The sequence below is a fragment of the Leiobunum rupestre genome, chromosome 10 (genome assembly GCF_980474605.1).
Source record: "Leiobunum rupestre chromosome 10, qqLeiRupe1.1.hap1, whole genome shotgun sequence".
Lineage (NCBI taxonomy): Eukaryota > Metazoa > Arthropoda > Arachnida > Opiliones > Sclerosomatidae > Leiobunum > Leiobunum rupestre.
The window spans coordinates 50,056,317-50,078,596 of NC_143393.1; the positions used below are offsets into that span (position 1 = coordinate 50,056,317).

The 22,280-nt window shown below is 36.3% G+C and overlaps 2 protein-coding genes across 2 annotated transcripts; both read left to right on the forward strand.

Annotated features, from left to right (window-relative positions):
- Positions 1-1,666: 1,666 nt before the first annotated feature.
- Positions 1,667-10,073, forward strand: LOC149926146 (uncharacterized). The gene is made up of 3 exons (XM_090159988.1): positions 1,667-1,677; positions 5,384-6,856; positions 9,466-10,073. Exons 2-3 carry the CDS (start codon positions 5,404-5,406, stop codon positions 9,915-9,917), a joined length of 1,905 nt encoding a protein of 634 aa, XP_090016114.1. The 5' UTR covers positions 1,667-1,677; positions 5,384-5,403; the 3' UTR covers positions 9,918-10,073.
- Positions 10,074-10,575: 502 nt separating this feature from the next.
- Positions 10,576-20,742, forward strand: LOC149926147 (uncharacterized). The gene is made up of 4 exons (XM_090161872.1): positions 10,576-10,597; positions 11,032-12,779; positions 14,143-14,227; positions 18,774-20,742. Exons 2-4 carry the CDS (start codon positions 11,065-11,067, stop codon positions 20,703-20,705), a joined length of 3,732 nt encoding a protein of 1,243 aa, XP_090017998.1. The 5' UTR covers positions 10,576-10,597; positions 11,032-11,064; the 3' UTR covers positions 20,706-20,742.
- Positions 20,743-22,280: the final 1,538 nt, after the last annotated feature.

Consider the following 22,280-nt stretch of genomic DNA (forward strand, 5'->3'; position numbering starts at 1 on the left):
AACCTAAAGGCAAAGCAAACCAAATAACCTGTAGTAGTTAAATTTAGTTTTAGTTGATTTCTTCTGAATTTTAGCCGAAGGACGGACATTATTGGTAACCAAATGGACATATTCAAAACGAAATCGGTTGATTACAGTTTGTACTGCCTAAAATTGTGTACACTCATTACAGGCATAAGAAACTGATTACAGCCTTTGGTAATGCTAAATCTGTAATCAGATTAATCATTTACGTACAGTTAAAGCTACAGGTGTGGTGGCGAAGTTTCTGGCACTTTCGGAACTCCTTCTGCATAGAGTTAGCAAGTTCCCCCGAGTTCTTCGGTTTTCCCTTTCAATAAAAACTTGTAGAGGTTAACGGTAATAGTGTGTGTTGGGAGCTATTGGCTCGCGGGGCATGTAGGACTTGCCTCTACCCTCCTACGCAATTTAGCCAGGCCAGCTGAATTAATAGCTTTAAACGTCGTAAGATGCCTTGATTATTATTACTGGAAATGATCAGCCCCTCGTACACTTATCAGTTTCAATAAATGAAGCATCTTTCAAAAACCATGATGGATTTGATTTGTGTAGTAGTCAATTTGATGTTCCTATTCAGTGATTAATCAGTATTTGGCCAATTTAAATTTTCGGTAAGTATAAAAAAATTGCCGGCGCCAAAGACTAGTAGGAACTGGCAGATTATTAGCAGTCTTTAGCTACGGTAAAATTGATACGGTCATTGGTGAAGCAAGCTATCATTATAAAGTTTAGTACTGGGAGAATGGAACATGCCACCTTGGAGCAACAAACACAGCACCCCACACAAGGAGAACGCAACCCGTCAAAAGTGTATTTTCTTGTGTACAATTCTCATTGGTTAGCCGCTTTAGCGCCTGCTGCCGTCGGAAAGGGGAAAAATTGAAAATTGTCTTCCCCCTTTCCGTAAAACGTTCAGCGTAAAGGCTCGTCCAAGGAAATTTGAACACAACACTGCGTTAGCGTGTTTAAAGGCCTAGATTGTTTTATGTTAACAACGCATCCATTCTTTACCAGAACCACATTAAACATAGACGTCTGTATCTTCAGGCCTGAAAATACAAAAATAAATATCTTGGGACCATGAGAGGGTGCGTCAAGTGAAACATTTCCCCTTTTTAAGAACAAGGTTTGGTAAGGTCAAACATCCCCATTCATAATTTGAAATACTAAGCCTGGGATATTTTTAAACGTCTTCATTTGATAAAAGCGCAGGTAATTTGAATAAACAATTCAATGTAATATGAATTGTGTTAATTTTATCCAGAAAATTATGAGCACCAATTTTTATTATTTTTTAAATTTGAAACGTGAATGTATTAAAGACGCGGTTCTCGTAAATCTTGTTAAGAACTACTTCGAAAGCAATTCATTTTACGTGAATAGTTTTTACTTCCGGATTTGAAAACCGTAAATTTAACTAGATTGCGAAAAATACAGAAATTCTTGGCAAATTGGCGTACTCCAGGAAACATTCTTAACTCTATATGGTTGTAGCCTTGACTGTCACGGTTTTCATTTCGATTGCTTCAGGAGTCCCACTGTATATTGGTATTAGTTTTTATTAAATATAATTTTCGGCGAAAATAATTATTTCCATCGGAGACTGTTTCCAGTGATGTGCCCTTCTTTACTTTTCACTCAGTGCACATATCTCCGGTAATTTTTAAGGTTCCCATTGTGTTTTTGAGAAATTGTTTTAATTATTTATTCCATCTAGTAGCCAATAACTGGAGGAACTTTCTGGTATAGTATACTAAAATAGAGCAACCAATCAATCTTTCAACCAATTTAACTTAATTCGATAGAGCCAATGCTTTTAGTATCGAAACATATTTTAAACTTAGTTAAAGAGCCACAATTGTCGCTCTTATTATATAATTTTAAGTTTTTAAATTATTCTTTGTTTATCTGGCTTCCTCTTTTATCTAAACATCTGCCCTTATTTAAAAGTATAGTAAGGCAGTACACCCGATGAAGGAGAGAGAGTTGGTTGAACTATACTAAAGCAGAATCAATTTAATAACTTGCAGAACTCCGACTTATGCTATAATATTTGGTTTCATTTCGCTTGTTCCGGGGTTTCGGAGTAGGGTAAGAAGAGGCTATGACGTCATTTTACTCCGATTCTGTGGTGGCGAATAGTTTGAGTCGGAGTAATGGCTGTCTGTGGCCTTTTTAGCAGATAAATCCGATTTACTCTTTTACACCTCCTTTTCTGGAGAAAAAAGAGTAATTCTCATCCATGGAACAGGAGAATAAAACGTTTTGGAGTAAAAATAGTACACTTTTAGTCCGAGAACAGGCGAAAAGAAACCACCTAATAAGTCTATAATAAAGCTCCATCTAGGATATAATACGATTTAGAAGTAAAGTGGGGTTTAAACGATTTATGTAATTTTTGGATCATCAGTTTCCTTGTCGTTTAGTTTTTGATAGAATAATTATATGTTTTTAGATTTTTTTTTTATTCGGTGAGATAGTGGCGACTTCAGAAATCGACTGAAGTCGCCACTACCTAACCGAATTTTACCTAGATTTTTACATGAAAGTAGGCTGCAAATGATGAATATTCCCAAAACTTCGGTTATATAATGTTATTTACTCACACTGAAACCATTGGTGGTACCATAAGTAACATAAAGACAATAAGTATGAAAATTAACGAGATTTACAACCAAACATATTTTCATAGTAATTGCGTAATCAAGATGTTTCCTCAGCACAGAGCCCTCTAGTGTCTAAAATATGCGAGACTTCCGCTATGCCGAAATATCCGGTTTCCAATAGATAGACGGAATATTAGGCTAAAATGATAAAAATTAAAAAGATTTTTCTTGGCGCCACGAGCTCAAGTTTTTTTATCACGCATGATTCGCACGCGGGCTTCAAAACAAAGTAAAAGCCCCTCGCGACTCCAGAACGTGTTCTCCGATATTAGGCTTAAATTTTTATCAAAAAGTAGTCATCCAAAATGGTAAGTCGCGAGTCCAAGTCACAGCTTGAAGAGAGTATCAGCCAGGGGGTAGAAACGTACGCGAAATGCGTTGTCTCATGCGATTCCCTAGTGGGAGAGGTGGGGGTGGAAGTTTAGTCTGAAAAGTTTCAGCACGTTCGGGCCTCGGGCTTAAAATGGATCACGCTTATTGTCCAAAGAAACAACCGAAATCTAAAAAGGCGAATGGTTAGTATTACAATTTTAATTATTATCGATGTAGTCATAAATTCGTCGTTTTAAATATAATTTCAGGGGTAAACTTTAAAAAACGCTTCAAAATTAATATTTTTGCCCAATGAAGAGATTGAATCTCCTGATTTACCGAGTGATTTACCTTTTGTAAAAATTAGATTTAAATGCTTAATTTCAAATGTTTTTCTATATTTTTATTCTTTTTAAACAGCTTTGCTTAGAAAAAATTAAGGCAAATCCAATAAAAATGGTGACAAATGAAGCATTCCATATTTACAACTGAAGGCACCAACGTATTAATCAACTTCGCTACAATTTCAATTTAACCCAACTTATGATTAAAGATGACTTGTGATAGTTCTTACAACTCTTGAATTGGCAAGATTTTCCCAAATTTAGTTTACACCTTTGTAAAATAAAATAAACCTTAGTTTAATATTATATCTCGTTAATGTAACTTAAAACAAATACCTTTGAAATCCAATCAGTAAAATAAAGAAAGTTTACGCTTCAAATCAAACTTGGTTAAACCCTCGGGGCTCGGGCCTCGTCTTCCAGTCCCGATTTTTTTTGTTTAGACTTCCAGCAGCCAGCACCGACCGCGAATACGAGATTTAAAACTGAACCGAACTGAATTTTTCAGACTTTTAACCCCCACGCTATTGCATTGCCCCCCCCCCCCGCAACTAGGGAATCGCGTGGTTAGACTGGAGCCCGTAGGAATCTCGCCACATTTCCAATCTAGGGTACGTACACTAGATTATCTTTGGTATCAGTGCCGAAAAAAGGTTCGGTTAGAAAATTAGCATTAAAGCAATAGCAAGTGTCATACTTATTGTTATTATGTTATTTATGGGGGTACGTTGTTAAAACTTTGAGTTCGCTCTGAATAATTAAGGGCCCTTTGGATTATGACCTCGAGCATCGTTTTCAAGGTCATTGAACAATTCCAATTACAAAATATTTTGCAAAATTTTAGTCAAATGTTTGTTATATTTGAGGGGGGTGCCAACCGAATACCTCCATATTTTCTGAACCGTTGCTTCATCATACTAGTTTTATTAGTATATCATATTATCATTATTTCAATGACAACTAAGTTTTTGCCTTTTTTTGGTTCACGCAGCCTTTAGTGTGAGTAAATTTTAATAATAAGGAAATGACCAAAAAGATAAATGAAATTTTAGGTATGGTCATCTTTTGAAGCTTACCTTTCGTCTGCTAAACCAAGAACCAATTTACGCTTGTAAGAATTTCGGAACAGGCACAGTTTTCATTAAATTCATTTCCATGTAGTTCTACCAATTTTTTATTTATTTTTATAAGAGTCAGATGCCGTCATCTAGTGATGGGAATCAAAACTATTAATAAAGGCAACTTTCACAAATTGAAAAATTTAAAAATATACTATAAAATGCTGTAACGATATTTTTTTATAAACTGAGTTCTTTTTATAATATTAATTATGAATAAAATTATAAATGAAATTATTAAAATATAAATTTAAAGTGTATGCGATATGCAAATATTATAAAATATAACGTATTTAAAAAATAATATGTTTATAATAATTAAAATGATACTTATGAAAAATGTCTCGTGTTGCGTTCAAGAGATAGCGCTCTAGACTTAAAATCAAGATGGACCTGAACATGGAAGCTATAAGCTAGTCCCAGTTTCTTCTTTGCGTAAATCGGTTCTTAGTTAAGCTAAAATCGTCTGAATAGCCGACAAAATCCAGCCGCTTATGAACTTTCTCGTTTTGGCCGCTACGGGGCTCTATGTAAAATGAAAAGGCTAATTTAGAAGTAGATAATGCTAGTACAGGGCTCGTGCACGAACTTGAAAACCCGGAAAAGTCAGGGAATTTGAATATGGTCCCCAAAAGTAAGGGAATTTTAAAATGACCCCAAAAAATCAGGCAAATAAATCTTTGAAAGAAAATATTTTTCAAGATTTTTACCTCAAACCATTCATTTATTCTACTAAAATGGTCAGGGAAAATTTGACAATTTGATCAGCGAAAACATGGAAATGTCAGAGAATTTAATTCCGGAAATTTTGTACGAACCCCGTAGTAGTCACTAAGTTCTGAGCACCGAAATACGTTATAATGTACAATAAAGTTTGTGATTAAGTTTACACTTTTATGGTTTTCTTAATGTTATTTTAAAGGTGCATTTGATATCTATATCATGTCTTTGAAGCAGGGGAATGCTTATCATCGATATCATCAGTGCCACAATTGCGGTATCACTTTTCTATCACTTCAAAATTGGACATCGCATTTCGAACTCATTCACAAAAATGACCGTTTTAAGAATAAGAATGTTATCGTACATTATATTGCAGCTGATACAGTTGTAGATCATGACAACAGTTTCCAACGATATGTTATTACTCGAAAAAACGTTTCAGTTGTGTTATCCAACGAAAATAATCTTCTTTTGGAGCCCGCGAAAGAATCCGCTCCTGAGGTTCCCGAGCTAACATTAGTCATACAAGAAACGCGAAGTTTGAGGAATGAGATTGAATCTTTTCAGTTTGATAATGAGCCTAGCTTTTCGAAATCTGGACCCGATTATCTGTCTAATTTATGGAGTAAGGACGATCTTATAAAAAGAACCGGAAAAGTAAATTCCAAATTCGTGAAAAGTGAAGACTATAACGGTACGAGCAAGAAAGACTTGAACACTGCAATAATAGCAAATAAACAAGAAACACGAAAGATGTCTGTCAAATCTAAAGAAATTGGTAATAGAGCGCCCAGAAAATCTACAACAAATTTAAAGAGTAAAACAAACATTAAAGCTATGAGTAAAGTTGAGAAAAGGTTTAAACTAAAGAATGTAAAAACGTATAAATGCAAGTTGTGCGAAAAATTGTTTGAAAGTTACAAAGAATTAATGTCCCATATTTCGGAAGATCACGCTAACGATGATAAATTAAACAAATGCGTGGTTTGTAACAAATTGTTTTTGCGAGCAGTTAATTTAAATTTGCACATGCGAAGTCATTCGGATCAAAACCCTTTCGATTGCCAATTATGCGACGAAACTTTCGCCGATTTTCGAAACTTTAAAATCCACAGTAAAACACACAAGCCACAAAAGTCATTCAAATGTTCTCTTTGCACCAAGTCCTTCGACAGCCGTCAGCTACTCAAAGACCACATGTCCAATCACAAAGGCGAAAAAAACCAACAGTGTCCAGTATGTCTGAAAAAGTTCACAAATCGGTTCGGCCTCAAACGCCACATGTTGTACCACACTGGCGAAACTTCCTACATGTGCGAAACTTGCGGCAAGTGTTTTCCATTGGCGGACGGATTGACTCGGCACATGAAGTTGCTACACGCCGAAGAACAACCGCTTGAATGCGAAATTTGCCATCGAACGTACGCCAACGCGCGTTACTTGAAGAACCACATGTTGTTCCACAAGAAAGACAAGCCGTTTAAATGCACCGTTTGCGATAAGGCATTCTTAACAAAGTATTTCTTAAAATGTCACGTCAAAACGCATTCGGCTAAATCGCACCAATGTAGTTTCTGCGGTAACCTGTACTCTCAGATTTCGCATTTAAATAGACACGTTCGATCAGCTCACACCAAAGAAAAACCGCAAGTGATCAGGAATTACAATAAAGGTAAGGTTACGGTTATTACTTATTGCTAATATCAATTGATTTAATTACGTTTATAAATAGATTCAAATAAATATTTGATAATTAGTGGAAACTAGACTCGGACTATTCTGAAAGTGTCCCCCTTTTTTGTATATTTCTGGTATGATTCAACTTGGAAACTATGTGTAAGGAAGAACGGGGTGTCTGTGATGTTTCTTCCTTTTTAGGTAGGGTGAGCCACAAACCAGAAAAGTGTAGCATTAGCATACATATTTATTAGCATAGATATTTTGGAGCAAAATCTTAGCACCATTAATTTCATTATTCACACACTTTAGGTCACCAATACAATTTATTCATAGGGAATTCTGCACTTAATTCTTAATGGTACGACTATGACTTCACCGCTATGTAAAATATTCGTCAGGTCATGATTTATAATTTTATTATGAAGTAACGTGTAGTTGATTCTACCAGAAGTATATCATCATCCAGAAAGGTATCAGCCTAGGCCATAACATTTCAGCGCAGGGTTGGCACAATTTTGCCAAGGATGGAAAAAACTAGATTTTTCCGCGGTTTTTCCACTTATTGTTTTCCTGTTAAAAACCGTGTGGAAAATCGTACTTCCATAGTTGTTTCCACGTCTAGTGGCAAAATTCAATAAACAATAAATAATAAAAGCAGAAATACATGCAAGAGCGTGAAGCGAACCCGTTTTTTAGCACGAATTTTCATGGTGGCGTTGGGCTAGTCGCGACACTAGCCTAACAACAGCGCCTATCTTCATTCCAGAGGTGTAAATGGTCTTTGAAAAAAGCACCTGGCCCGACTACACTACTGCACCCTGGGTCATTCCACGTCAAATCGACTACTCATGCAACCATGGGTCGGCCGATCCAAATGAAATTTTTACCACATAAAATAAGGACAAATTGATGGACAAATAGTAAGTTTCAGCGAAAAATATTAAGCGGTTGCAAAACTAGAGCAATATGAACAGAAGTCACTTTTTCGAAGTGGTCACATAAAGCTCATTTTGGTACCCCCAGAGGAATCGTTGAATAAAATATAATATACAAATACGTTTTAAGCAAAATATTCGGTTATAGTGTACTACATACTACTTTCGATTTCAAAAAACACAACAGAAAGTTTGTATCTTTAACCGTTTATTTAATAATAATAGTTTTCTTAGAATTTTTCTAAAATGGGGGGTTACCTTCGACCGCGTATAAAGGCCCAAGTCCCATTTTCGATTTTCAAATACAAGTTATTTTTAAATAGCCCCTTACGTAAGCTTGAATTTGATACACTATACTCCTAGAGTATTTGGTTTTTAAGGTTTGAAAAAACAATATTCGAATTTTGTTTATTTTCACAAATTTATCAATAAAATTGTAAACAATATTTTTTTATTTTAGAAAGTACTAATACAAAAATTCTATAAAAATTAATTTTTGAAAACGTTAATTGAAATCTGTTTGTACATTGTCTAAGCATATTAGACATTCTTAATTTGGAACGTGATTTGTGAGAAACTTCTTTAAAAGGTGCTGGAAGTATGACTAGAATATTCTCTAAAGGAACAAAGCAAATATGAATTTCACTTTAGCTATGAACATCAAATTAGAATTGTTCTTGAAAAAGTCGCCACGATTTAAGGAGTAACTTTATTTCTTAATACTTAACAAGTGAGATCAGACAAGAAGGCTGCTACACTGTCATATTTGCTTTGTTCCTTTAGAGAATATCCTAGTCATACTTCCAGCACCTTTTAAAGAAGTTTATCACAAATCGCGTTCCAAATTAAGAATGTCTAATATGCTTAGACAATGTACAAACCGATTTTAATTTACGTTTTCAAAAATAATTTTTATAGAATTTTTGTATTAGTACTTTCTAAAATAAAAAAAGTTTGTTTACAATTTTATTGATAAATTTGCGAAAATAAACAAAATTCGAATATTGTTTTTTCAAACCTTAAAAACCAAATACTCTAGGAGTTTAGTATATCAAATTCAAGCTTACGTAAGGGGCTATTTAAAAATAACTTGTATTTGAAAATCGAAGTTGGGACTTGGGCCTTTATACGCGGTCGAAGGTAACCCCCCATTTTAGAAAAATTCTAAGAAAACTATTATTATTAAATAAACGGTTAAAGATACAAACTTTATGTTGTGTTTTTTGAAATCGACAGTATGTATTACACTAAAACCGAATACTTTGCTTAAAACGTATTTGTATATTATATTTTATTCAACGATTCCTCTGGGGGTACCAAAATGAGCTTTACGTCACTTCGAAAAAGTGACGTCTGTTCATATTGCTCTAGTTTTGCAACCGCTTAATATTTTTCACTGAAACTTAGTATTTGCCCATCAATTTGTCCTTATTTTATGTGGTAAAAATTTCATTTGGATCGGCCGACTCATGGTTGCATGAGTTGTCGAATTGACGTGGAATGACCCCCCTGCCATAATTTAAGATAATCTAAATATGGTTTCTTCCGAAGGTGTATGTGGTAAACAAGTGAAATACTCAATTTAATATATTTAAGAAATATATGGTTTACTTCTTATTCTACCTGGCTTACTTTACATTTAATAATTTTATAATTTACCCAACAGGTAATAATAGCAATGATCAAACAAACAAAAAGAAACCTCAGTGTAACGTCTGTTACAAGAAGTTCATGGACAACGAGAACCTAAAGCAGCACATGGAATTGCATTCCAACGAAACGCCCATTCAATGCGAAGAATGTTTTAAAAGATTTAAAACGGAACATATGTATAATCTGCACAAGTCTCTTCATTCGGGTAATTATCCGTATACGTGTTCCATGTGTTCCGAAAGTTTCACTCGCCGTTGTAACTTGGAACTACACATGGCGGATACACACAATGTGAAATGCCATCAGTGCAATTTCTGTTCCAAAACATTCAGGCAATCGGGTGAATTGTCTCAACACGTGCGAGTGCATACCGGAGACAAACCTTTTGAATGCCGCGTGTGCAAAAAACAATTTCGTCAAAAAACTCACATGAATAGACACTTGAGGCTAATGCACAATGATTGAGCCGGAAATATAATTAATATAACTACGTACTGCGTAATCGTTTTTGTGTTCTTTTAAAGATAACCCGGTAATTAAACATATATTGTATAATAAAGCAGTTGTTTTGAAGTATATCGTGATATGCATGTCACATAATTCTAGAATTCTAGTTGTATTTTAGAGATATTTAAAGGGAGTATGAAAATGGGGTAGATATTAAATATCAAATCCCCATTTTGCGATGTTTTGCTCTTAGACGTATATTACATACTTGTGGCTATTTAGAAAAAAAACAAATGTTATTAAAAAGAAAAACAGTAAGGCCTCGTCTAAGCATTCAGTTCATCACCCATTCAGACTAAAATTTTATATAGCACCTTTGCCCGTACCCGAAACGTTGCTATACCCCTATAGTAATATTTTGTGACCAATAAAATGTATTTGAAATATAATATTTAATTTATTTAAATAAATAAATCTATGACTTAACCTCTGCGTTAAATATACAGCCATCACATCAGACGAAGTAGTAGAATCTATTTTATTACCATTCTTCGTTAGTTCCACTATAGGTACATATTAATTTTATACATTTCTACTTTGTTCCAGATTAATACAGCACGCCAAGGGAGTCTTTCAGGATATTTCACTATTTCATTATATAATTTCGCCATTTCTTTCTTTATTTGATTTTCGAAACGGTAAGTGCTTATTCTTTTTCAGGTTTTCTATGATTTTGAATATAACTTTTATATAAACACATTAAATTTTCATTAAGCCTTATTTAGGAAGATCTAGGCCTAACGGAGACTTATATTTTATGAAACTTTTATGGTTAGGCAGAGGCAGCGACGGTCAAATTTAGTTCAGACAGAACAAAACTAATTTTTGATTTAAAAGTGGGGTTTAGTATAATTTAAATAAAATTGAATTGAAATAAATAAAAAAAAATCATACAATTGAATAGCCATATATTTGAAGACGCTTTGATTTAATCCTACATATCATACCGGAATTTCATTACTAACAATCTCCTTCGGAGAAGAAGTTCTTACTACTCTCTATCTAATGATCGTTCTTAACTTGAAACCGGTGCTAATGCTCTTTCATTAAAACTTTCTTTTTTTAAATTTAGTTAACAACTTCAGTTGGCGATTTGAAATCGATAATGACTTTCGGTGAAAAACACATTTTCCATCAATGCTACGATTGCGGAATCACCTTTTTCTCCCTTCATTTTTGGAAATTGCATTTCGACCGTATTCACCAAAATGAACGCTATAAAAATAGAAATGTGATAGTGCATTACAGAGCAGACGAATCGGTTATCGAAAATGGAGACAGTTGTTCTAGTAAAGAAATAGTTCTTCCTCAAATCGTTGAAAAGGCCGCCTCACCCGAGGTGGCGAAAGTTCCTTTCGTAGTGTACGTAACTTCGAAGTCTGCCGCTGAAAATACAGGAGATGGCGTTGAAAGCGTGGACGACCTCGTTGCTGACGTTTTAAGTGCAGACGGCAATAACAGTGCCAAACGTCCACTTCGAAAAAATGGCGACAAAGAGGTCGTTGGTAGAAACCATAAGAAATCCAAAGTCAGTTACACTCGCAACGTTTCGAACATCTATAAAGTACAACGCGACAAAACTTACAAATGCAACTTGTGCGAAGACGAGTTTGATAATTCTAAAGAATTAGTGTCGCATCTTGAGGATTTCCACAAGGATCACGAAGGGGTTCTTAAATGCAAAGTTTGTTCGAAAGTGTTTTTGCAACCCGTTAATTTGTACATGCACATGCGCAATCATTCCGATCAAGACCCGTTTCAATGTCAGTTATGCGACGAAGCCTTCCCCAATTTCCGTGGTCTTAAAAGTCACATTAATAAATGCCATAAACCGGAGAAGACTTTCAAATGTTCCCTCTGCGCTAAATCCTACACGACGCGCACATTTCTGAAAGAACACATGCTTAGTCACAGAGGGGAAAAACATTACGAATGTCGTATATGCACGAAAAAATTTAGTAATCGCAACTGCTTGAAAAGTCACGTTCTGTGCCACACAGCCCCCAATTCATTTATGTGCGAAATGTGCGGGAAATGTTTTCCGGTAAAAAATAAATTAACAATACATATCAAGACGTACCACGTGGACGTACAACCTCAGCAATGTAAAATCTGCCACAAAAAGTACGCTAACGCTCGAAATTTGAAATGTCACATGTTGTTTCACCAGGAAGACAAACCGTTTAAATGCACAATTTGCGATAAAGCCTTCGTTAAGAATGCCTATTTGAAGAATCACATGGAAACTCACGCGGCAAAATCGCACCAGTGTAGTTTTTGTGGAAATCTATACTCGCAGTCTTCACATTTGAATAGACACGTTAGGAACGTACATACTAAAGAACCACCGCATCCCCGAAGATCGTTTAACAACAGTACCAAGAAAAACCCCATGTGCAACGTGTGCCATAGACTTTTCAAAGGCAACGACAGCTTGAAAGAACACATGGATTCCCATTCTGTTGAATACCCTTTTCAATGTGACATATGTTTTAAAAGGTACAAGAACGAAGCCATGTACAACCAACACACCCCTCTTCATTTGGGTCGAAGGCCACATCCTTGTTCAATGTGCGAAATGGGGTTTGGGCGTCGTATTAACTTGGAATTGCACATGGCGGATGTGCACAATGTGAAATGTCATCCGTGCGATTTCTGCTCCAAGTCTTTCAGGCAAAGAGGTCAGCTCATTGACCATTTACGGACTCATACGGGTGAAAAACCCCACCAATGCACCATATGTCAAAAACAGTTTAGTCAGAAAACCCACGTGAACCGACATATGAAACTGATGCATCATACCGAAAGTAATCGCAAACAGTAATTCAGTAGAAATCTGATACAAAAAAAGGTTACATAATTTATTCCCTTATCGCCGAAATATCTAGTGCGGTATATAATTTAGACCATGTTCGGGTTAACCGATTTACCTTTTACTGTCAACCAATTTACCGTTAACGGTAAGCCCATTTTTACTGGTACGAAATTTCCAACGGCTATGATTTACCGATATTAAACCGATAAGGATATTGAATCTATTAAAGACTATTATTAATATGAAGTGCAGTTTTTTGAAATATTAGCTACTTGTAAGAGATGAATCCAAATTAAAGAGTAAGTTGCAAATTATTCGTTACAGCCTTAATTTTGTTATCAAACGAAGCGCTTACGTTTAAAGTAGCGAAATATAAAGTTTCGTTGCTTTTCGTTTTGTTGTTAATTAAATGTAATTTGTAGAACGCCAAAACAATTAGACTTTTAGCGAGGTGATTGACGTCATTGGCTACACGTTATATCACATTGGCCGCTATCCCCAACATACAAAATGTAGATGCTACTGATTCCGTGGTCAAATCCGAAAAATCTTCTATAGAATAATGACAGTCTCCTACTGAATTTGTTACGTGGGTGCTTACATGGTTTTAAAAACAAGCGCTTAACCTTTAGAGTGCCTGCTAAATTAGCATCGTCATATTATCTTTACTACTACAAGAATCATCTTGGTAGGATAGTGAGGACTATATAATCTACCAGATTCCATGACGTCACAAACTAGACGCTATAAAATTACCGTTCAAGATAAAAGTCGCAGTGGGGCGCTGCACGTAAATTTAATTTTTAATATTAAACAAATTTAACGACGGTATTTCATCAAGTGAGTTATATTTTTGGAAAACCCATCATCAAACGAACGAGAAAAATATAAAGTAGTAAGTTTCTATTCCGAAAATCTGTTTGCCACTTACTCTTTAAACTTCTTTCTCTGATATTTGCTTTTAAATTTTCTTTAATATCGGTTACTATCGCTTTACCTTTAAAAAAAAAGATTAGCGATAAAGCATACACCATAGTGATATAATTTATCTTAAAATTTGTACCTTTTCATTAGACAGGTATGAGTCCGCTCTAAAAAACGAGTACTTTAACCTGTCGATTCTTTCGGAATATTTTATCCCAGTAATTTGCAAATTTTTTATGTGCAATACTTTTCGGCAATTACTATCTCCTGTATTGTAATGTCCCGAATTAAGTCTAAAGTGTTTAAATGCAAATAAAAATCTTTCTTCTCTTTACTATGCAGCTTAACAAACCAACAAACGTTGAAATTACACCTATGGTAAAACTAGGGAGCATAATCAACATATTAACTCAACTATGAATTGTAAACAATACACAACTTCAGCATTATTGAATGTGCAGAGCTCCAAAGACTCAAAGGGTCAAAGCTGAGACGTATCGATAAACAATTGTTGCGACTTAGTACTCAAGTCAGTCTTGGGATCTAGTTAAAAACGAAATACAATTTTCGGATTCGACAATTAAATCTGCGGTTTGGATAATATAGTTCAAGAGAAGAATTAATTTTGTTTAAACATTGGTCCATATTTCGTTCCTATTTGAAAAGTAACTTTCCCACTATTATTTTCCAAATTTCGATGGGAACCCCGCGATCGCAAAAGATAAATGCTTTGTATTTCATTGGCTTTGACCAGCTTCTGCGCAATTTGAATACCATTATTTTCAAGAAACCGCCATAGATAGCGCCACCATGAATACCGAACAGGTGTATTCTGATTTGTGATGAAAATACCCGTGAGTTTGTCGGATAGAAAACTGTTAATTAAAACTTCATATTAATAGGAAAAACAAAATGACGCAGAATCTGCTTCAACTACAGTGTGTCAGTAAACTTATATACCGGTGCTACAAGCGCTATCAACGCGGCCTACTACACCGGTGGTCTCATCATATCTGCCGTACGCCAGCGTTCACAAGCCCGGACAGGTGACAAAACAGTCTAGGTAGCAGAACCTTGCTACTGACGGTCGCACCCTCGACGCAAGACACAGTAGCCACTCATCCCTACAAAAGGCGCAGCAATGGGGCGACCAGCTTCCACTTCGCGCACAGCTGTGGGATAGAGAGTGGATGCTGTAGCAACTCCAGCAGGCTACCCAATCCTCCAAGGCTGCTTAAACTATTTCGTGACATCAAGGGGGGGGGGGATGTGGCATGATCTAGTTCAATGAAAGTCCGGCTCTGTCGCGGCCGTACAACGCCAAAGGTACCAACTTCATTGTCTCGGTGCAGTTTGAGCGGATTTCGCAGCCTAGTTTCCCCCATGTCACTTTTGTGGCCAATTAAAGCAATATAAGAGAGTCTGATGTCCGTTGTCATCAGCAATAACCAGGGGACTTTGATAGACTCCCCGCTGTCTGCCGTTAATGTGCAAAGGCACATGATTCAAGGCATGGCCTAGGTGGAAACGTCTCTAGTAAGAGATTGTTAACTTCTTATGCATTATAATATTTTTTTTTCAATATATTTAACCTACACTGCTCATATCCTCATACACTACTGGAAATCCATCTGTTTATGAGCACATCGCGTTGACCGCCGAAACTTTATAAGACAAATAAGACTGTGTGCGCGTGTGTGAAATTGTGAAATTAATCGCTAGTGCGAATCGCGCGTAGCATCAATAAGTATAAAATGTATCTTCTTGTCACGATAATTGAGAATATATTAACTATTAATGATATTACTTAAATTATTTAAATGTGGTTTCAACATGACGGAGAAACACAACGTTATACTACAGTTATTAGAAATGTGGTATTTGAACCCTTATGGCCATATCATTCTCGTGATCTGAACTGATATAACTCGTCAGGAGCCAAGCAAGTAACTTATGAAGTCAGTTGATGGTAGTAGAAAGCGCATGCGAATCTTATCGTAGTTGCTGTGGGTGAGCTTCCGAACCCGACCGGTTACCGACTGAAGAATAAGCGTGGGTTTGCGGAACGAAGAATTAAATTAAAATTAAACTGGGCAGTACGTGACTACTAAGTTCTTAATTAAAAATAACATGACGACGATCAATTTAAACAATAACACGGGATTTATTTGGGATGAACTACTACGTTATTTCCCACAAAAAGGGCAGTAGTTAGACTGGAAGAATCACTAAAAGGGACCATTTCGGTCGGAATAACATTTCGAACTGAAGAAAAATAATGTATCAACTCCTTTAGGGTTGGACGGACTACCAAATCCTAATATGAACCACTAATTCCATCTACGTCACGGAAATTTCCAAGCAATTGCTTGAAATATTGCAACCTGTGTTCAGGATATTGAGCTCGACTTCACACGTGCATTTGGTAAAGTGGAAGGGCGCGAGCTGAAAGGGTAAGAAGGGGTTCATTGAACACAGGTGCTTGTCTACAAATACATTTTTTAATTAAAATACTCTAAGAGAATTACTAATCAAATCAATACAAAATATTAAATAATAACCTAACAGAATACACAACCAATTAATACAGGATTAGTAAAAACAAAACATTACAAAAATTAAATACAGAACATTCCCAATACAATAATACTAAATACAATAAGAAATTCATTATACACCAAATATTTTCCATATTTTACAATTGTTAAGCGTGTGTTCCGGTTCAAGGAAGGCAATTTCCGCGTAGTTTGCAAATCGCCTAATACCGACCGGTGTTTAAATTTAATGCTTGAAAGCTATCTGCTCATTCAAAATTAGCTTTTGTACATAAGAGCTGAAGTTTAAACCTAGAAACATTTATAACCTAAAGTAATCGTTCCTCACTTATTTAGTTGAGAGGTACTAAATATGTGACGGTATTTTTCTAAGCTCGAAACCTATTAATTGACATATCTATTTTTTGTGTATGTAAATTAATTAATTAATTTCAACTTGAATGTACGATGATGTTTGTAAGTATTATATCTTATAAGGGGTGCTGGATCACCCTTTATAAAGTTGTATACGCACAAATATTTGATCTATACACTTGTGGCACAATCTATTAATTTATTTTCTTATACAAAATCAGGATTTGGCCGTGTTCCTTCGTCTAGTTTCCCGCTTATACACATATTAACCCACATTTCAATTAAATATAATTTAACTTAATTATTATTTGTAAACCGACGCCTTAACCAAATGAGCAACGCCGTCACCTACGGATCCCTCGCTTGAACCTTTAGCCTTGAACACTTTTATAGTTTGTATAGTAACTCTTTGACGCGCACGCAGTGTCGTTAATTTCCAACCCCTCCGACTAGCCCGCCTAAAGGGAGAGTGACCGAAAACAACAAGTTGGTCTCATTCGATAGAACTCTTTGACGCGCACGCAGTGCCATTAATTTCCGCCCCCTCCGACCAACCCCCTTAAAGGGAGAGTCACCGAATGGTACGATATCGTACGACACGAAAATTGTAATACGCCCTAAAAATTGCGATGAAATCATCGCACTGACGCGTTTACAACTGATTTCCTATTTTCCGCAAAATTACATTCATGGGTATTTTTTTTTATGAATTTGCGAATTTACATGACTTTTGATGCCTAAACTACCCAAATGTTTGATATAAATTTCCTAAAATAAACACATTTGAATCCCAGTTTAAGAATTTCTATAATTCATATTTCCACCAATTTCAATAATTTAAAATAATTATGTTCGTCGTGTTTTGCTTACCTATTTCACCTTTGATACTTTCCGTCTATCAAACGATAGGAAATCACATGGCCTAAACAGCTTTTGTATTGGTTTACCCACCCGGGTATCCTGAGGGTGGGTGGTGGCCACTCTTTAACATAGGATGGTAAATTATATATCAAACGAGAGGAAATTACATGGCCTCAACAGCTTTTATATTAGTTTGCCCACCCCGGTCTCCTGATGGTGGGCGTCATCCACTCTTTAAATTAGGGTGGCAATTTATATATCAAACGATAATAAACCTCGGCCGTATTGTTATTCTATAATGCAATAATGTTCAACAACGGCCAACTTTGATCACGCACTGTTCGCGCTACAACGGCCAATACATTCGTCGAAATTCCGCGAGCAAAGATTTTCCCCCTATAAACTGTACTATAAGTACGTGTAGGAGTTCAGCGCCACGCTCGGTTTTTATATTGGCTTCAATGAAAAAAGCTATTCTAAAAATAATAATCCGCTAGCGGCGCTCACGTCATACACATCTCTTGCTCATAGGTTAACACAGAAACGTCAACGAATAATATGGCCGCTGTAGCGCGAGAGATCAAAGTTGGCCGTGGTTCAACAGATTGATATAACATTTATTTTATCACGTCGCGTATCCTACGTCAACTAAAAGTTTGCTCTTCCGAAAATTGATATTTTACGTTTGCGAAGTTGTGCTCGAGGATTCCAGGATACGAATGAAAAGGCTTGGATTCAACTTGACGTATTTAGGTAATTGTTTCGCATCTTTGTTACTTGGGTATTTTTTCGGTTATTAATTCATATTGTAAAATATACCAATTACGTAATTCTATAAGCTATAGATGTAACAAATTGATTTCATTGACATTTTAGCATTTCGGCAGTTGAGATTTGTAAAAATTAATTTGGTTGACGTAGAACTGCTTAGTTCCATAAATTCACCATTCCCTCAAAACATAATAGGGCCAGTGAGTTTTTGTTTCTACTAAGAATTGAATATTTTTTCGATTATTTTGTATATTACTTTTTTAACTTCGGAATTAACATTATTTGTTTAATATTGTAAAAAAAACCTTTAAAATTTGATTTAGGGGTGGAATTTTACCCTATGAGAGACTGAGACTACTAATTATTGTCCGCCTAACCCTCCCCCGCTCCATCGCCTAAACTTCGCCCCTGTTTAGGTAAATTTTCAGTACATTTAACCTCATATTAACTATATGGCAGTATTCATGTAGAAATAACTTTATTTTTCTTATCAATTAGAATCTACATCTATTAAGATTGACCTGAATTTAAACACGCCGTTCTCACGACATGGCATTTGCCGTGGAAAACGAGTACCATCAATGTTTGGATTGCGGAATTAGCTTCCGTTCAGCTCGAACCTGGTCAGACCATTTCGAACGTGTCCACGACAATGACGAAAACTTTGCAAAGAAAAAAATGGTGGTGCATTACAAATCAGTCTTACAAAGTATCGAAAACACGACTGACATTCTCAATCTCGATCCAGTAGTCAATATTGTCCGTACTCCTTGGATCGAGAGAGCCCTGGGATTTAAGAAAAACCAGATTGATTCAACATTCACATTCATAATGGAAAATGACGCAGTCATTTCTACTACAGAAGAACCAACTGTACCAATCATTATGAAAATCGAAGGGTCGAACAATTCTGAAAATATTCCCCATCCCAAGGGCATTATTGACTTTATATATCCTTCAATATTAAGAGCCGCCTTAACTTCGGTTAACTGTTCGAATATTACCGTCGATCGCCAGGCAGTTAATTGTGAAGAAGAAGCTAACAAACTATTGAAACAAACGAATGACAGTAACAATCCTGAACAAAACAGAACATCTCCGGAGTTCAGCGAACCACTAGCCTCAAAAAATATTACACGAAAAAAAGTAACATTCCAAAGAAAACGGCCTCTTGACAGAGATTCTGGGTATCGAAGAAACATAAAATTTGCAAGGTCGCGTGTAAATAATAGCGCTTTCGAATCCTCTTATTTTAAACCCCGCGTGTGCAAATTATGCGATGAAATATTCTATAGAAAGTCTGATTTATTATCTCACATTTTAAATGTTCACAATGGTAACGGACTTCAAAAGTGTAAGGTTTGTTTCAAGGAGTTTGTAAGCGAATTTAGTCTTAACGTTCACTTGAGGATTCACTCAAACGAAAATCCCTTTAAATGTCAGTTATGCAATGATTCATTCTCTAGTCTTTCGGATCTGAAAACACATACTAAAATACACACCAATTCTTACAAGTGTTCACTTTGTGAAAAATCGTTCAACACTCGGTCGTTACTCAAAGAACACATGCCAAGGCACAAGGGTGAGAAAAATCACCAGTGCCAAGTGTGTACGAAACGCCTCACCTCGAATTTTCACCTTAAAAGCCATATGCTCCTCCACACTCGCGACAATCTGCACGTGTGCGAAAAGTGTGGTAAATGTTTTGCCATCGCTAAGAATCTAAACCTACATATGTCATCGGTGCATTCAGAAGGTAAAGGGTACGAGTGCAAAATATGTCGTAAGAAATTTTCCGTTTTGATGTATTTGAAAAAGCACATGTGGATACACGTGGAACATAAACCGTTCGAGTGTTCCATTTGCTTTAAGGCTTTTTCACAAGCGTTTAAACTTAAATATCACGAACTAACTCATACCGCGAAATCTCATCAGTGCCATAGATGCGGAAAGTGTTTTACGCAAACCGGTCATTTGAATCGACATATTAAAACCGTGCACGATGGAATCCATAGCAATGCAAATACGTACCAGTCGTACCACAAATGTAACGTATGCCCAAAGCTGTATAAGGAATCCGAGAAATTAAAGGAACATATGGAATGCCACGCGGAAGCCAGGCCTCATCAATGCGACGAATGTTTCAGACGATTTAAACGGCCCGCTATGTTGAAGAATCACAAGTTACTTCATTTAGGCACGACGCCCAGAACGTGTTCCGTTTGCCACAGGAGATTTCCCCTTCGTATCTACTTGGATAAGCACATGGTTGAAGAGCATAATCTTTTTCGTCACCAGTGCACATACTGCCCGAAAGGTTTCTTGGATAAGCCTTCATTAAGGAACCATTTGCGCGTTCATACGGGAGAAAAACCTTTCCAGTGCAGAATGTGTGGCAAATGTTTCAGCCAGAATAGCCATGCGAGACGCCATATGAAACAAATGCACGCGGATAATTCAATTTAATTTAATTTATTGGCTGTATCTTACTGGTGTCAATAAATTGTAGAAGCGTTTAAAGTGATAGTGTCCAATATTACTCCAGATTAAAGTATTTCGTGCATTGTATAACGAACGTTACTTCGTTTGGTATACGTCACCGAGCAATAGCTCAAGCGAGTCATTTATAACTAGTTAACTATTAACGAAAAAATTTATATTACGTAAATGAACCTTATTTCAGTAGAGATGAGTTGTGTACCCGATTTGGTCAGTTTTTTGAGCCGGGTCGGACCTAAAAATATTAAAGTTTTGAATCGGGTCGGGTTCGGCCGGCTTTTTTTCGTTGAAAGAAATCTGGACCGGGTCGAGTCGGGCATGAAGTTTCGGCCCGGCTTGACCAGACTCTACCCGATAAACCCTTTCGTTTCGGAAACTGTGGAAAGATATAAGTTAGCACATTTTATGTAATTGATTTTCAAGAACGTCTGACATCGTAACTCGGTCTCGGAGATTGCTTCTTTTAGTTTTACATCCGATATTCGTCAGTTTCCATCCAACCGGCGGCATTAGGCGATATTATAAAGTCAGATATGCTTGCTCAACTTGTTAAAATGGGATAACGAAATAGTACAGTTAAAGCCTACGGATGAATTCATAGGCTCTTTGATGGGAAAGCTAATGGAAGCCTAGTGGAAGGTGGCCTTTCCCATCAAAACAAGAAGGCCACGTTACTTTATTATATCGCCTTTTTCGCCAATCACAGGCATGAAAACTCCCCATAAAATTCCCTTATTAAATTAAACAATTTTGTGATATTTCACAATTTTTTCTAAAATGTGGAGGTTAATTTTAGAGCGTAAGCTTATTTAGTCTACGGGCTCTATTTTACAGACCTTACCTATTGGCTTTAACACCCTCTTTTACACACCCAAATGATAATCGGTTCTGAGTTCCCCACTATATTAGTCTCATAGCATCATTTTCCTCTACACAGTTACCGCTAGCCGCTTAAATTGGATTAATTGTGGATATTTCATTTAAAGACTTCAAGGTAGGAGATAAAAAAGTTGATTTATTTTAATTATTAATATTGAATTGGTACTGAATTAAACGCGGTTTGTTAGGTCCCACGAATCGAATTAAATCCTAATTGAAAATTCTTAATGCACTACAGATGGAATATTATTTCCTGTTGATTGACTTACCATTGACCCTTATAGACATAACTGTTGGAAAGTTTTGGAAAGTTTAGCGGTGGCATCGGCATTGGCAACATTTTTCTAGTTCTATTATTTCAGTCGCGTCCCTCCTACGCAATTAAACACGGCCACCGGAATTAAAGGAATTAAAAGTCGCTAGATGACTTGAGCTGGGTTGCGTGGCTTGCGTCAAAGGTGCGACCATCAGTAGTAGGGTAGTACTACCCATGCTGGATTCGTCACCTGTCCGGGCTAGGTGGACGCTGGCGTTGGGCACTATGGTGATAGTCCTCCGGTGGTATGGTCTCTGTTACTAGGTACACCGGGCTATAAATTCTGACACAGTATTATTATTATTATGAATTGTTTTTCGGGCCGGGTCGGGCATAAAAAACAACAG

What these genes read in the sequence shown, in the direction of transcription:
- LOC149926146 (XM_090159988.1), top strand. Translation starts at nt 5,404, where the DNA reads ATGTCTTTGAAGCAGGGGAATGCTTATCATCGATATCATCAGTGCCAC. An exon ending in GATCAGGAATTACAATAAAG is followed by an intron (nt 6,857 to 9,465) that starts GTAAGGTTACGG and finishes TTTACCCAACAG; the next exon opens with GTAATAATAGCAATGATCAA.
- LOC149926147 (XM_090161872.1), top strand. Translation starts at nt 11,065, where the DNA reads ATGACTTTCGGTGAAAAACACATTTTCCATCAATGCTACGATTGCGGA. An exon ending in ACCGAAAGTAATCGCAAACA is followed by an intron (nt 12,780 to 14,142) that starts GTAATTCAGTAG and finishes ACACAACTTCAG; the next exon opens with CATTATTGAATGTGCAGAGC. An exon ending in TGTTGCGACTTAGTACTCAA is followed by an intron (nt 14,228 to 18,773) that starts GTCAGTCTTGGG and finishes TGAATTTAAACA; the next exon opens with CGCCGTTCTCACGACATGGC.